This window comes from Perca flavescens, chromosome 19 (genome assembly GCF_004354835.1).
Source record: "Perca flavescens isolate YP-PL-M2 chromosome 19, PFLA_1.0, whole genome shotgun sequence".
Classification (NCBI taxonomy): Eukaryota; Metazoa; Chordata; class Actinopteri; order Perciformes; family Percidae; genus Perca; species Perca flavescens.
In genome coordinates, this window is record NC_041349.1 from 31037241 (window position 1) to 31052704 (window position 15464).

General features: G+C 40.4%; 1 protein-coding gene across 2 annotated transcripts in view; it reads right to left on the reverse strand.

Moving 5' to 3' along the window:
• afap1 (actin filament associated protein 1) overlaps positions 1 to 15464 on the reverse strand; it is an 89370-nt gene that overhangs the window by 30502 nt on the left and 43404 nt on the right. For both annotated transcript variants that reach the window (XM_028564071.1, XM_028564070.1), the window contains exons 4-6: positions 7564 to 7672; positions 7166 to 7377; positions 6404 to 6583 (exon numbers count right to left, since the gene is read on the reverse strand). In XM_028564071.1, coding sequence (XP_028419872.1) covers positions 6404 to 6583; positions 7166 to 7377; positions 7564 to 7672 — 501 coding nt within the window. The remainder of the gene's footprint in view (positions 1 to 6403; positions 6584 to 7165; positions 7378 to 7563; positions 7673 to 15464) is intronic.

Genomic DNA, 15464 nt, shown 5'->3' on the forward strand with positions numbered 1-15464 from the left:
TGGGACAGACTGCAACATCATGTCTATCTTCCACTGGAGAGCTACGTTGGCAGATGGGTGCTGTAGGTCTGATGATGTACTACAAATCAAACTTGAGGAGGTAGTGGGGCTGTGTGTGGTAGTCTTTGGTGTTGAAACACTATATTCAATAAAAGAATATGCTGGTGATGGACAGCTACTCTTGCATGCTTTAGATATTGAAGTAGTTTTTATACATATTCACGAAGCCTACATGCACAGAACTATTTTAACCAAAGTGTAGTGAAGATGTGAAAACCTATTGTATTCCAGTAACAGCAGATTACATGGTTCAAAAAAGTATTTGATGCCTCTAACCAGTTGAGATATATTTGGCAAAACATCAAAAAAACTGATTCAGTCTTTATAACAAACCATTATTAAGAGCTTTACTCATGTGACTGCATATAATAGGGCTTTTTGTTGGACGTAATTCGGATAATTTCCATAAAAATGGTTCTGCATGCTCTCTGGGCTCGGACCGTTTGCCCTTGGCTGCACTTAGCATACCCAATTGATCCGAGGGTCTTCAGTGATTTTTTAACCATCCTGCCAGAGCCGTCCCAAAATAAATGTGGACCGTCTCAAATTTAAAACCTTTGTTTTTCTACAGTATCATCAGTTAAAATCATTCAAAGTGACCTCTAACACTAGAACCACCAGAGCTGACGCCATTGGCATTTGTGATTCAAAAATGTTAATCATTCCGTCATTGTTCTTGCCATGTTTCCCTCCTGCCCTGACTTATTTCTGGCTCAGTAACATGGGGTGCGTCAATCAGGGTCTCCCAAAAAGCCCCCCTCCCAATGATTTTTTTTTTTTTGGGTAATTCCAATGTATCATTGTTTGAGTTTTGTGCTGTATGTTTATTGTTGAGTTTGTGTTTATCTAAAGGCCCATCGAGGGACACCATTGAAAATGAGCTTGAGAATAAATGCTGTGGTAGGTGGTGTAGGATGTCCATGCACTGTCAGTGTGCAGTAAACAACAATGATGCACTCGGGGTTGTAGAGAAGCCGTTTAAAAGCACACTTGAGCAGATAAGCTGTGAATACACAAACTCACTTTTCCCAAAATTTGTGCAGAAAAAGAACAAGAAAATAGAAGTTAAGAGGGAAGATATTACATCAGCCAGAGACAAAGAAAACCAGGTCATACTGTAGCAGAAGGCAGAACGGATATACAATACGTACAATAAAAAAAGCAATGGAAAGGTTGAGGAGAATGAAGTAAGGACACAATATAGACATGGGTATTCCATAAACACATCATTAGCAGACAACATCTGGGAGAATCATTAGTGTAACTAGCAGGCTTTGGGACATATCTTAGCTTTCCCTTTCATTACTCTCTCCTTTTTCCTTACTTTGCTTCCTCTCCCCTTCCTTTTCTGCTCAGTCTTTACCAGCTCTTCCTAGTTCCGTCCCTCATCAAGAAATCTGTATTTCCATTATCTAAATCGGTAATAAGAAATGCAAGGACTGTTATTGAAGTTTTATGACAGAAAATAAGAATAGCTGGAGAAAAAGAGTTCATGGGACAAAAGAGAAAGTGAGGGAATAATAAATAAATGAATGACTGCTGAATGCCCGATGGTCCCAGCAACACAATCTCCAAACGCAGACACGCTACTACACTATCTTACACACCGTGAAAACAGACTGCCCTTGTGTTATCAGTTCAATATGTTTCCAATATCCAAGCACCTGACTAAATACGCAAAGAGAAACGGTTGCTCCAAGCAACAATTAGTGCAGTCGTTACCAAAGTGTGGCTGCTACAGAGATGTGTATATTTTCACGACTCTGGTTGCGACTGCCTGCAGATACCTTGGCCCCGACCAGGTTACCTACCTCAGCTCATCAATAAACAACTGCTAATCACACTGCCGAACACATAATTAAATCAAGAAGAAAAACACAAACTGTTTTAATCTTTGTTTTTTGACAGCCGTAAACAGGAAATAGTTGAAATGACAAAAAAGACAGACGAAAGCAGACAATGCTAATAATAAGATTGGTGTTTCCATCAGTGGTCTAAGGGCCAAACTTGCTCCACACTTTATTCTTTAACAAGACCCTCAGTGAGTAATGACAAAAAAAGGGTGCCTCAAAGTGCGAGCCCAAGAGCCTGTTGGTAAAACTGTAGCACAGAGTTGGCAGAGGCTAGCAGGCAGAAATGGTTACACAAATAGCATCACACAAATGGATGAGGAGGGAGCTTTAAATAGCGCACATTATGTAGTCACGGACAAACAAGGAATTCCAGAAGATTCTCAGAAGAGTGAGGAAGAGGTGAGGATGAAGAAGGGGCTGTGGGCTTTCCTTTGAATTCAAAGACCAGATGAGGCCAGCCTTTCCTCCGGTGATTGAAATTGAAAGAGCCCAGAGGTGCTGGCTCCGCACCAACAACAAACGGACGCAGGGGTGGACTATTTGATGTCGGGAGGGAGGGTTTGTTTTGCAGACTTGTTGAGTAGCCAGAGGGAAAGATCAGAGAGAGGGAAAGAGAAGACGGGGGGTGGAGAGGCATTGAAAGAATGTGTGATGGTCTGAGAAAAAGGGATCACAAGAGGATTACAAAAATCTTCACATCTGAGTGAAACCAGAAGAACCACCTGTCCATAACAAAGCACGTAGTCATACAATGTCAGGAAACAGGCCGCCCTGGAGAACAAAAGCCAAGCTCTTCTCATAAGGACAGCTACACCCTTTATTCTTCAATACTAGCAACACAATGGAACTTACACTGCATCTAATTTCACCTCCCTGACAACAACATCCGAAATGAAACTTTCAGGCTGGTGCCAAGAACATCACCTAGAGCTGGGCGATATAAAAAAAAAAAAAAAAAAAAAAAAAAAACGAAATTTTTTCATCAAATACATTGACATCGATATTGCGGTGGTATTGTAGGGTTGACAATTGGTGCTTTCACCAATAATGTGGATACAATGACTAAGTGGGTAAAGACAAATAACAGAACAGTTTTAAAAGTCTGGTAAATTCAGAAAATGACATCACTTTACTGTAATGCAGCCTGTAAAACCAGGAAAACACTTGTGTCATATCATGATATTCCGATATCCAAAATCTAAGACAAAATCTAGCCTCATATATCGACGTGGATATAATATCCATATATCGGCCAGCCCTAACGTCAGCCCAGTCCGAACTCTGCCGTGATCTATGTTGAGCACCTCTGACACTGGTGGACGGGACCCTTTATTGTGTTTGACAGCTCTCTGTTTTATGAGTTAAAGTCATTTTAGAACAGCTAACAGGGTTTTAGGCCTCTTCACTGTTCAACAAGCAGATATTTTGGTTACATCACACTTTAAGAAAAGCTGCTTCATTTAAAACATAATAAAAATATTTTTTTGTGATTAGATGTTATTTTTAAATCTTAAACAGTACCAATGGTTAAATTAGTAACTGTAATGCAGTCAAAGTAGTCTATTTTTCTAGTTAGTGCTGTCAAACGATTAAAATATTTAATCGTGATCAATCGCATTAATGTCATAGTTAACTCGCAATTAATCGCATATTTTTATCTATTCTAAATGTCCCTTGATTTCTTTTTGTCCCATTATTTTTCTCATTTTAATGCTTTTATCAACATGGAAATGTGGATCGGCTTGCTTTGTGCTTTTGTCGCCTGGTTTTGAAGAGGGGGCGGAGAATTTGCATCTGCTGTGTGCTTGGCCATCAAGTGGTATTTCAGACTGGACGTGCTGCGATGATAGCTCAGTCCACAACGACAAAACACACAGATCACTTTGGTCTTGTCAATGGAACCATTTGGCAACTTTTTAAAAGTAAACTTTCCATTCAGAAACTTATTGGCATCCATTCCGGCGTCTCGCGCTCGCCATCCACTCAAAACGTAACGTTAGCCTGCTACTCTTTGGCCGGCTCGCAAGCCCAAACAAGTGTGTGCGGCGTGCCTGTTTTGTTTCCGGTCTAGCTAGATCCGGTATAGTGTTGTAGTTTTTCTAACGTTACTAGTTGTTGCAACAGCATGTGAAAAAAACTACAAAGTTTGCTAGGCCAAAAAGAACGTTAATCTCGCGATTAAAAAATGTACGCCGTTAAAATGGGTTAATAACGCGTTTAACTGACAGCACTACTTCTAGTATTTGACAATAGCACTGAATGAGATTCAACCATTTAGTTCCATTCCAGTAGCGCTGAGATGGAAAAGTGACTGATGGTCTGCCACTGTGGCACAGCGGTCACACATTCCATCATATAAAACTCCACGTCGTGGAACATTAACCAGGCATACGCATGGCATAAGGTTATTTATTACACCATGAGGCTACTTTGAATGAGTAATGTTAAACGGTTCGTGGCATAAGCAGTCTGTGGGCATAAGCCATACGGTAGCAAGGCTAGCAATAGCCATGTTAGCGCAGGCTAGCTCTAATATTAATTTTGAGTATATCAAGAATATAAGAAATTACTTTACGGTTTGTCACTGACAGTTGCTTACAACTGCCACCTTTGGTTGAAATAAACACATAGGCTAATTTACAGATTTACATATGAAAATATGTTGGCTCTATACAAGCTCAAAGTATTGTTTTTTTAAATGGAGTCTGGTGGGTTTAGCGCTAGCGACCTCAGAGCTGTTTCTGGTTAAACAGAAAGGTCTTAAAGAGGTTTTAAAAAGCTCTATCTCTTTCCATAATGTTGTCAGACAATTAGAATAATAATCTGAGTCGGTCAGTGGCAAAAACAGAAATTTTAGTGGACGAAATTGACAATGCAAATTTCCCATATAGGGTTACATTACCCTTTAATACAACTCTCTATGGTAAAATGGGTCTTAATGGTTAAGTTAAAGGCATACTATGCAGTTTCCGTTTTTGTCAAACAGCCACCCCTAGAGTCACTGTGGAGTACTTGTATTTAACGTTACTGTCGTAAATACCACTCACGCAGGGCTGTCTCTGCACTCACGGCCTGATCCCCTCCCCCCTGTAGGACTGGTCTTATTATCAACAATGGATGAATCAACAACTTCGTAAAAACTGACATACAACAAGCAAGCGCAACAACATACAACATAGAACGCAAGCAAGTTTACTTGACATGTTGATAAAATGTCGGGAGCACAGTCTTCAAGTTGGCTTTATTAAAGTCTCCTGCGATTATGTGAACACCGCCAGGGTAAGCCCGCTGCTGTTCATTTATGGTGTTCAGCAGGAGAGAGAGCGCCGTGTTTACGTTGGCGTTGGGTGGATTATACACAGCCGTGAAGATCACTACTGTTAGCTCTCCCGGTAGAAAAAAAGTCTGGCATTTTACAGACACGTACTCGAGGTCAGGGGAACAGTGTTTATCTATAATTGTTCTGTTATTACACCAGTTCTCATGCATGTACATACAGAGCCCCCCTCCTATGCTCTTCCCGGAGTCCTCAGTCCTGCCCCAGCGCAGCAGAGTGCGGCCTGCTAGCTGCATGCTAGCATCGGGTATCCCTGGGTGAAGCCAGGTTTCAGTGATAATCAAAACACAGCAATTTCCAGCGAGTTGTAATTCTAAGTCGTCCATTTTCCATCTGGCATTGGAGAGATACAGGCTCGGTAGAGGTGGCTTGGGTGCTATGCTAGCCTTAGCATGACACCCACTTATGCTTCCTCTCCCTCCTCCGTCTGTGCCGCCTTCTAGACCTGACAACAATCCACGGGAGCCCGGCGGTCTCGCTATGTCATCTGGGATGATGGTGTTGGTCACCAATGTCCAAAAGGTTCTGGCAGGTGTAGCGGATGTTCGCAGAACCGACAGTAGTAAAGCAATTCGTGATTCTCATGAGATTTGTCGGGGTGCCACCTCCCAAACTTGCATTGCTGGTTTGGCCAGCAGGTCCCTCTCCTGCTTTGCTATCGGGATGATTCGCCCTACTAAGAGTTCGTTTACCATCAAAATGACTTTGAAGCTGTTATATTAAGGTACAAATCTTGCATAGTGTGCCTTTAAAAATAATTTGAGAACTTGACAAAACCGACTCCACTCAAGGGCCACTTATTGTTTGTCCTCGGGCTGCTGACTGTACAGTATCACATGGTCTTCATCAGCAAGTGAAGATTGTTCAGTTGTCACAAATCTGTACATTACATTGCATCCATGATGGCTGTGAAACATTTATCTGCTGATGAAGACCAGATGATCTGGCTGAAAGATAGATGAAAGTAGACCATGAGGGCAGATTGTTTTGACAAGTGATCCAAACACGTTTTAATTAAGCATAACCCATAGACGGTGGTGTTAGTAGAATTTAAATGACTTCATTTGGTGGAGCCACATCTTCTGTTCAGACTGCTCTTATTCTGCATTAATGCAATCTGCTGTAAGAGTAGTTTGGGGGTTTATTGTGTTACCTTGAGCCATTCCTCTGCCTGTTCTTTGCTATGCACAGCCAGCACCAGTGCGTCTGCCCCCTGATGGACGATCTTCAGTTCGTGCCTCTTCTTCTTGCCGTCTTTTGGGATGTGAGTGATGCTGCACCCTGACAGGGTCAGCTCCATCTGGGGGGTGTGGTCTTTGGATGACTTGTAACACTGGAGGGAGAGAAAAGGGGTCAGGTTAAACTGGATGAGCCAAATGTTGCTGTAAAGTTTTCTCAGTCATCAGTAGGGTTGGCTACCAAAAACCGGTGCCTAACAACCGTTGTCTACCAGACTAAATGACAACACATATTTTGGTGCCTCATTTTGGGGCATCTTAAATGCCTGCACTGCTCTCTGGTGCTCTGAAACAGACGTTACAGGCAACAGAAGCATCGCTGCATGTGAGGCTAGTTAATATTACATTTACCTACCATTAGCTAGTAGCTGGCTTAAACAGGTTTAAAATGCTGACAGCTAAACGCACTAAAGTGTCTGTATTTTACCGGAAAGGATTCCAACAGCGGGGCATTAAACAGTCCGCAGCAAAAGACACAGAGTAGACTAGCTAAGGTTTGAGACACCGCTGTCCGAGTTGTCAGAGAAACACAGCCAGGACATTCCACACCCTAGACATTATTGGACTTTTATTTCAACATTTTCACACACGCTGCATGCAAGTATGTACATAGATCTTCTGCGGGAACCCTTTAAAGTGTGCCTTGCTGTGCGAACATGTACATTAGTGTCCCTCACCAGCAGTTTGTTATCTTTGATGACACACAGGAGCTTGGTCCACTGGCCAAAGCGCTTTTTGCGCAGAAGGAACGCACAGATTCGAGCGTCCTTCACCAGATCCATGGACGCCTCTGCAGACGGCCACTGGTGACGCATCTTCTGGCCCTTCCCATCCTCCTCTTCCTCGTCGTATGACTCATAAGAGCTGCTCATGGCGTCCGAGTCATAGTCTGAGAGGGAGGTAAACAAGGCAGAATTTTCTATCATTAAATGACAATTGAACTTAAAAAAAAAAAAAAAAAAAAAGCTTCACATTTCTTTTCAGCAGCATGTCCATTAGCTACTGTCTGTCTGTATGGCTATGAGTAAATGCATTATATCAGTGATATGAAGTGCAAATGAGTCTTGCCACTCACTGGCAGTGATGTATTCAGGAGCCTTTCCAGGACTTAAAGGAACTGCTTCCTCATAGTAGCCTTCTGGTAGAGAGGAGCTGGGCAGAGGGGGAGGGCCGCTGTTTGGAGGCTGCAGAAAGAACAAATTTCCACTAGTGACAGGTTCAAAGCATATTAAAATGAAAACAGCTCTCATCATTTACATTTTAACTAACACTTTAACTCCTTTGTGTGTGTTTGAACTGGGATTCCCACACAACATTACACCAGCAAAGAACAAAGATTAGAAGAAATCACATTTTTTATTTATTATACAAACAGACCACAGTAAACAGACTATATCAATATATCCCCACTTTATTTAGCTGTAACAGTATTGCAGTATTATACATTATAATACAGTAGCGGTATTGTTTGCAGCATAAACAATACCAGGACCCTGAAACTGAAGATTTATTGTATTATTTGCACCCATCCTTTTCCTACTTTGACATGTTACAATGTCTTTCGTGCAAAAGGACCTGCAGTGTTTGTCATTGATTTTGTGATTGGGTTTGTCCCAAGAAAGACAAGGTTCCAGCAGACCAGTGAAACTAAGGATTTTTTATGGATGTAAATTAACATAAAATATTGCTCTTAAATCACAGCTTACAGCAGCCCAGTGGTGTGTAGCATTAAAGCAATATTTCTTCTGGAGCCTCATTCTAATAAGTCCATCCAGTACCAGACAAGCTCAAAGTGCATGGAATTTAAAACTGTTAAGACCTTATGAGGCCACATTCTAAGTCTCTCTGAAAGGACCATGACCAAGCTGCGATGGCTGCAGACTTTTTTTCCTCTAATGGAAAACCCATTTGATTTTTCTTTTTATTTTATTTACTGGTGGCATCGCTGATTTTCCACTGCCAGGCCATTAATAAGGGGAGAAACTCCATAGCTGTTATGAAACTCTATGTGCTATGGGCCATTGGTTACAGCTGATCCAATCAGGCATCAGTGCTGCAGTGATGTCAGCATCCACTGCTGGAACAACATGGAACACTCATAAATGGGTTTGGCTGATGTGCAGCCTCAATGGCTAACTTCTTCTAAGCGTAGCAATTATGTGTCAGTCCAACATTACAGTCATTCTGCCATAATTATGGAACTATTGAATTTAGTTTGAACAAGCACTTTGCAAAAAAAGCACCAAAACAAAAGGTGATTAGCCTTTTTTTAATTAGAGACTACACTTGTCTGTGATTTTCTTATATCCTAGAATGTTAGAATTCAGATACATTTCCATTTGTTATTTCATTATTATTTGGACAAATGCTAGATATAGTATGCATCTAGGATAGCTTTGAGTGGGCAGTTGGTAAATGTGATGGGAATGATGGAATGGGAATCTGATTGGAAATAAGAGCCTGTGAGTCCGTCAGTCCTCCATGCTTCACTGCATCTTTTTTAACGGAGGAGGTCTACACTTTCTCTATGCTCCAAGGTAGATTTTGGGACATACTACTGAGGCAGTTTCCCAGACAAAGTCTAAATATCATGAATCATTATGTTGCTACTTACTTGGTTAAAGAAAACTTGACTTTTTCTCAAAAAGACATAAACAGGACATTATTAGAGCCGCCGCTAGGAAAAAAGAACTAAGGTAAGCGATTCTCGGTTTCCCAGTACAACGACCTAGAAACTGCTCCATGAAGTCAGATTTGGAGTGACATACCCTGCAACTCTCATTGTTAACACCAACAATCACCTAAATACTTTGATTCTTAATATGAGAGTTCTTCCACAAAGGAAACAGAATTATTTGTTTTTTTCAATAAATTTAATTTAATTTAAATTCAGTGTCCTCTCTGTCTACTGTATGGGAAGCCTTCAAGGCCATCTGTAGAGGCTGTCCTGAATACCATTTTCAGTCACTGGAACTTCGGTACTTATAAACAGCAAATATAAAAAACTGGAGGGATTACCAGGCTGCTACAGTATAAACACATAGACCTCTACACACATCAAACTGCTAAGGTATAACAACTTATAACTCGACTCAGCCAGACCAGTGGAAAAGTTACAGTGCAGTGTAAGAAATTAATAATTATTTAATAGGTTGTAGGGATGGGTTTGAGAGAAAGAGGGACGCTGCAGTTATTAGGTCTGAAGAGGTTAGTTATACAGGAGAGGAGGCTAAACCTTTCACAGTGCTCGTTTTTTTATTTTGTGACTTTTGATTTAATAAAAGACCAGTCATTTCCAATCATATTTCCTCATTGAAGTTTTCTGTATAATAGTGTTAAAATCTCGTCTCGTCCTCGTGAACCCAATCTCGTGTCTCGTCTCCTGAGCTGAGTGTCTCATCACACCCCTAGTAAATCATAAACATACAAACTGTTTTATATATGTCTTTACATGGACATTTGTGAGAAATGACCTTCACAGCCCAGTGAAGAAGAAAGCATTTGTTGTGAAGAGATACAGAGCTAACATTTAGAATATAGTTTAGTATTGTATAGTAACTGTCAGGATGTGATGGTGAAAAGTGAAGTGAAGAAGATGTGAAAAGATTTGAAAAGTCAGGTAATCATTTCTGATAAAAAAAAGACACCTAATAAATGTACAAAGGTAATCAAAGTAATAGTGTAGTGGTTAATGTGGCGACTGTCTCCGTTTGTTAACCTGACTACTCCAGCTTTAAATTGTCAAGACTTAACGTAGTTACCCAAACAAAATTGTCATCTAAGGCATTCTTGTTTGACTCTGTCCTATGCAAAAGTTAAGTTTAATCTTTTTCTTGTCCCATCAATACATCCCCTCTCCTCCATTAATGCATCCCACCCATTTCTCTGTTTTCATCTAGAAGTCGAGTGGCGGGCCAGGCCCTTAGCAAAAACCTTATTGTATCTCCTTTGGGGGAAACAGCGCTTCGGGTGAACTCATTTCTTGGCAGGGATATGCTGCCCTGCTAAACTCCAGCGCTGCCAGCATTCTCCTCCCTACCCCAGCCCTAAAAAGAAAAAAAATCCCCAGGAGAGGAAGACAGAGGGAAAGAATGGCAGAAAAGAATGAAAGCTGTCAGACAGTACGGCACAATATGGTGGTTTGAGAAGTGGATGTAAAAGTAGACGTGTTTGTGTTGGTGGAGGACTGGTGAGGTCTGCAGCTTCATATCTCACATCACAATGACTTCCTTTCCAAGACTTTAAGCAACAATACCATTAATAATTTTGCAGAAGCCGATTGTTTGGGTAAGCATTTTTCCCTGTGTGCAGCAGAATACATTACACTTCAGAGAATGTGATCCCATTGCTCTGCTATTTAATGACTCAGAGCTTAGAGGCACTGGGTTGAGGAGAGTGTCTTTGCATGCACACACTCCTGTATACAGACGCATATAAACACACAGACTTTTCCCTTTGCTTTCATTCCCTGAAACAACAGCTCGGCCCTATCACTCGGGGATCTGCGGATCAATGACGCTGCAACACACTGAAACTAAAAGGAGTTCACCGCAGTCACAATGCATCCGTGTCGACCATAAACACAAACTGCACAAACGCATATGCAAAAGGTCAGTATTTCTCTGATCAGCTTCATATGCTCTGCAGATCTCTAAAACATCTGTTGACTGTCTTCATATGGCAGTATCCTATCCAGTACAGATCTGGTAGGGGCTCGTCAACCTTCACAAACCAGTCTCCTTCATCCGCTTCAAATGAGATTAGATGGAACTTTAATTATCCTTGCGAGGAACCTTGGCCATACAGACAATAGATAGACAGTAACTGAAAGTTAAATGGAATATTTCAACCAATAACATCAGAACTTACGGTACACTTGCTAGCTTTTGTCTTCGGGTATTCCCAATTGACAAAGGTTTGTCAATACCTTTGTCAATTGGGAATACCCGAAGACCATACGTTCCAATACAGAGCTCTCTCCCCCCAGCATTTAAGTTCAACTAAATTGAACTTTGGCCCCAAATATGATAAAATCCTCTCTATCTTCGTTCCTACCGGAACTGAAAAAGTTAAGAGGATGAGGATATTGTCATTTGTAAGTTGGTTGTATTATTTGTTGAAAAATAAATAAATACTTTAATGACAAAAAAAAAAAAAAAAAAAAAAAAAGAGGATGAGGATATAATATGTTAGAAATTGAATATTGTGATTCCTTACATTCCATTGTTGTTTAGCTTCCTAGTTAGTTTGTTGGATAATGTGTTGCACTTCATTTTACGATGTGTCACTTGTGGGTTTGGTCTGAAACCTAAACATAAAATACAGTAAAATAATGTGAAGAAAGATTTTTAGCTGACTTTTTTTTTGCTTTGAAATAAGAGACAAGGCTTGTACAAGGCACTGTACAGCTTCAGAGGTTAAACCTGATCCTGAAAAAAAAAAATTACATTTTAACTAAATCAATAATCATTAAAAAGCAGCTCAAGGACACCACCCCCCTCCAAACAAAGAAACAAACCTCCTTGAAAGCCCTTCCAGATGGTTCTCTCAACAAGAATAAAGTTATCTGCATGTACTGTGGATGTGAACTGAGTTACCAACGGAGTCTCAGATACCACTCTAGCATAAAAAGCCTGAAAAATATTCATTTCAAATTACATTTAGAGCAGAACTGGGACTCCGTTGCCTGCTTGTCGGTTAACAAATAATGACCGGTTGAAAAGGGTCGGTGATCAGTCAGAAAAAAACTCTAAACTAGCATCCCTAGTCCTAACAGCAGACAAATCACTCAGATTTGTCCAAGGTTTCCCAATTATTTTGATGGCCATGCCAACGATTTTAAAGCAACAATAGAGAACTTTTCCCACTTTGGTCCCCCTACAGGTTGGAAGCGGAATTGTCCATCAGATTACATTAACCTGTAGGGGGACCGAGTTTTGGAAACAATATCTAAGATATCCAGACTCACTCGAAAGTCGTCAATTACCCAAAGACAATGAGGGATTATGAAATGCTTTATCAAAAACTAGTTGGTATTTTCAAAAAATTTCAAATGATAGTCCAGGATTGTGTCAAGATATGTGAAATGTTCCACACTTTTACCAACTTGGCAGTGTAGTACAACTGGCCCTGCTTTAAAAATCTTCTTGACACAAATAACTGGATGAATGGAAGAATGTTTAAGTGTGCATTGTTACATATTCATTTGATTACATACAGACATTGAACAGTTTATGTGCTACTTGTATCTGCCTTCTTGAGTTTTCTTGAGAATTATTCTTGCCAAAGTTGTGAAGTAAAAGAAAAACGTGTAAATAAAAATGCAAGTAAACTCCTAACCCACTTGAAGTAATTACATTTAGAGTTTCAAGGAGGTTTCCATGTGCCGTCATGGTCTGAATGTTGTTGCTCCCTGACAGGAATAGATTTCTAGAGGAAGCACTGCTCCAACCATATGAACAGAAGCATGTACAGGTCACGTGCATGGATGCATATCAGAAATGTCAGAATTCCACGTCATAATGTGTAATTATGTAGTGGTAATGGAGTCCTGACCTTGGTTTGGACTACTTTGAGTGGGAGGTATGTCTGCTGCTCCTGCCCTTGGCCTGAAACTCACATCCAAACATTTATGCCAAGTATCAATTTTTGCCCTGTGTAGGAGGACTGGACCTGAATAAATGTTTCTGACACGGTGCCAATGGGACGCTGGAATGGATAAACTGAGCGGACAAAGGAAAGCCACTCCCTTAGGAGAGGCTTTGGTAGGGGAAAACTACATTTCCAATGATTCCAGGCAAATTACCCAATGTCGAAGCACATATGTTATTGCTGCAAATTCTAAATTTTATTTGAAAGCAAACAATGCTGAATAAAACCAGTTTGACACCTAACTGGTCAGTATTATATTAGTGAGTGACATTGTCACTAGGGGGATTTGTGATGTATTTTTAAAAATAGTTGTAATATTGAAGGTCTAAAATCTATATCCCAGAATAATTTGAACCGTGGCCAGTAAGCGGTATATATGATTTTCTCAAAATGTCAATATAACCATCACTGATTATGATCACCTTTATTGCACTATAAAGAAATGAATGTTGTCCGGACCTTCAGTTCCCCTAAGGAAAAGATTTGGCCTACGCTCTTTTCCAGCACAGTTCACAGTTCTACACATTCTGGGAGCTCCACAGTGCAACCACAGTCTTCTGCTGTTGGCCTCCGGTCACCTCTCTGATTGTACAACTGGAGGTTAGGTGCCATTTTCAAAGTCACCTAGATGGTAGGGCTGGGCCATATGGCCAAAAAATAAAATCTCAGAATTTTTTTTAGATCCCACCCAATTTGCAATTATTATCCCCTTAAAACAGACTACTAAAGAAAAAGGAAGTATTCAAATAAGATTAACAGAAGCAAACAATTATTTCAATGGTCATCACCAACCTATGTGCATGGGTTTCCATGGTAATGATGTCAGCACTATTACCAACGTAGCTACACTGGTGATGCCGCTTTTAAACGTGGAGGTCTGAGCTAGCTAGCTAGCTAGTGGGTGGTGTCAGATCTGTGCAGTGCACCGGAACAAACACACCAACACATTACCGACACTACGCTACTAGGAACTACTGTATGGAAGCTCAGGAGGTTTTCACCGCAAGTGAAAATCAAATTTTATTTTTAAACATGGTCCTAAACCATAAACTTGAAACAATTCAGAAAAATCGATTTATTGCCCAGCTCTACTGGATGGTAGTCACTGAAGGTGTTTTCTCCTTCACTTTGCTTGCTCTTATTTCACAGATACTGCCACCCATATCTATTCAAGCACAGTATCCAAGATTATTACATGCCTTGTTGAATACTCAAATCTGATCAATCACGGCATTCTATAGTCTGCTATTTCTGTATAACTGACCGTTGCCATGGACGGACTTCTGATCATTGTCTCTGGCAGACCATTAATCTATGAAATCGTTTTTAAATTAATATTCATACTTTTTTTGTGTTATATCGCTCAAATGACTGGCTTACTTTACTATATCCCTTACGTATGAACCTTGTCAAATCTTACGAACTCTGCAGTAAAACAGAAAAGCATACAAAGGGCAGATGGGACAAAATGTGGACAGATATGCACACACCCCCTTCCCCCATACATTCTTCAAAGCTTAAGCATGAGGTCAAGCTAAAACAATGAGTTATAAATGAATGCCAGACTGCAGAAGAAGATGAAAGTACAATCAGTACGTATACCATACAGTATATGTACGTTTCCATGGTATATTCTGGACACAAGTTCATTTCATTCATTTTAAATGAATGTCCAATTTAGTCTTCACAACAAACAAAAGCAATTGCATGATGTCGGCTAATCATACACCAACATTTAGACGTGTCAGGACACTCACTATTTATCAATCTGGGTTATCAGTAGGGTTGACCATCGTTTGGATTTTAACAATTCTGATTCCAATTCTTCCTTTCGATTCCGGTTCTTATCGATTCTCGATTCCAATTCTTTGAGGGGTGGAGTTGAAACGGGTCACATGCCTATTTTCACAAATAAGAGGAAAGTTTTATTTTGATTCAATGGTGGTTTGCAGTTTTACAGGGCTTTTTCAATGTAAAATAAAGCCACACTAGAGCGCTGCTTACTGTGCTCCAAGGCTGCAACACAACAAGTGCCTGGCAGCTTCAGAAACCACAACTTGCGCATATTAAATTGAGAAGCGAGGATCGGATTTGAAACCAAATCTTCTAAATGATTTCAAACGATTACAAAAAAGAAACGATTCTACTGGAAACGTAATTTTTGAAACGATTCCAAGTAGGAATCGGTTCTCGATGCCCAATCCTAGTTATCAGTTGGAATATGTGTGATAAACCACAGCATGTGGTTACAACAGTGGCAGCTGTCCAGCAGCACTACTGAAAGCTACATTGTGTGGGAGAGGAACTCAACCTGGATATCATCTG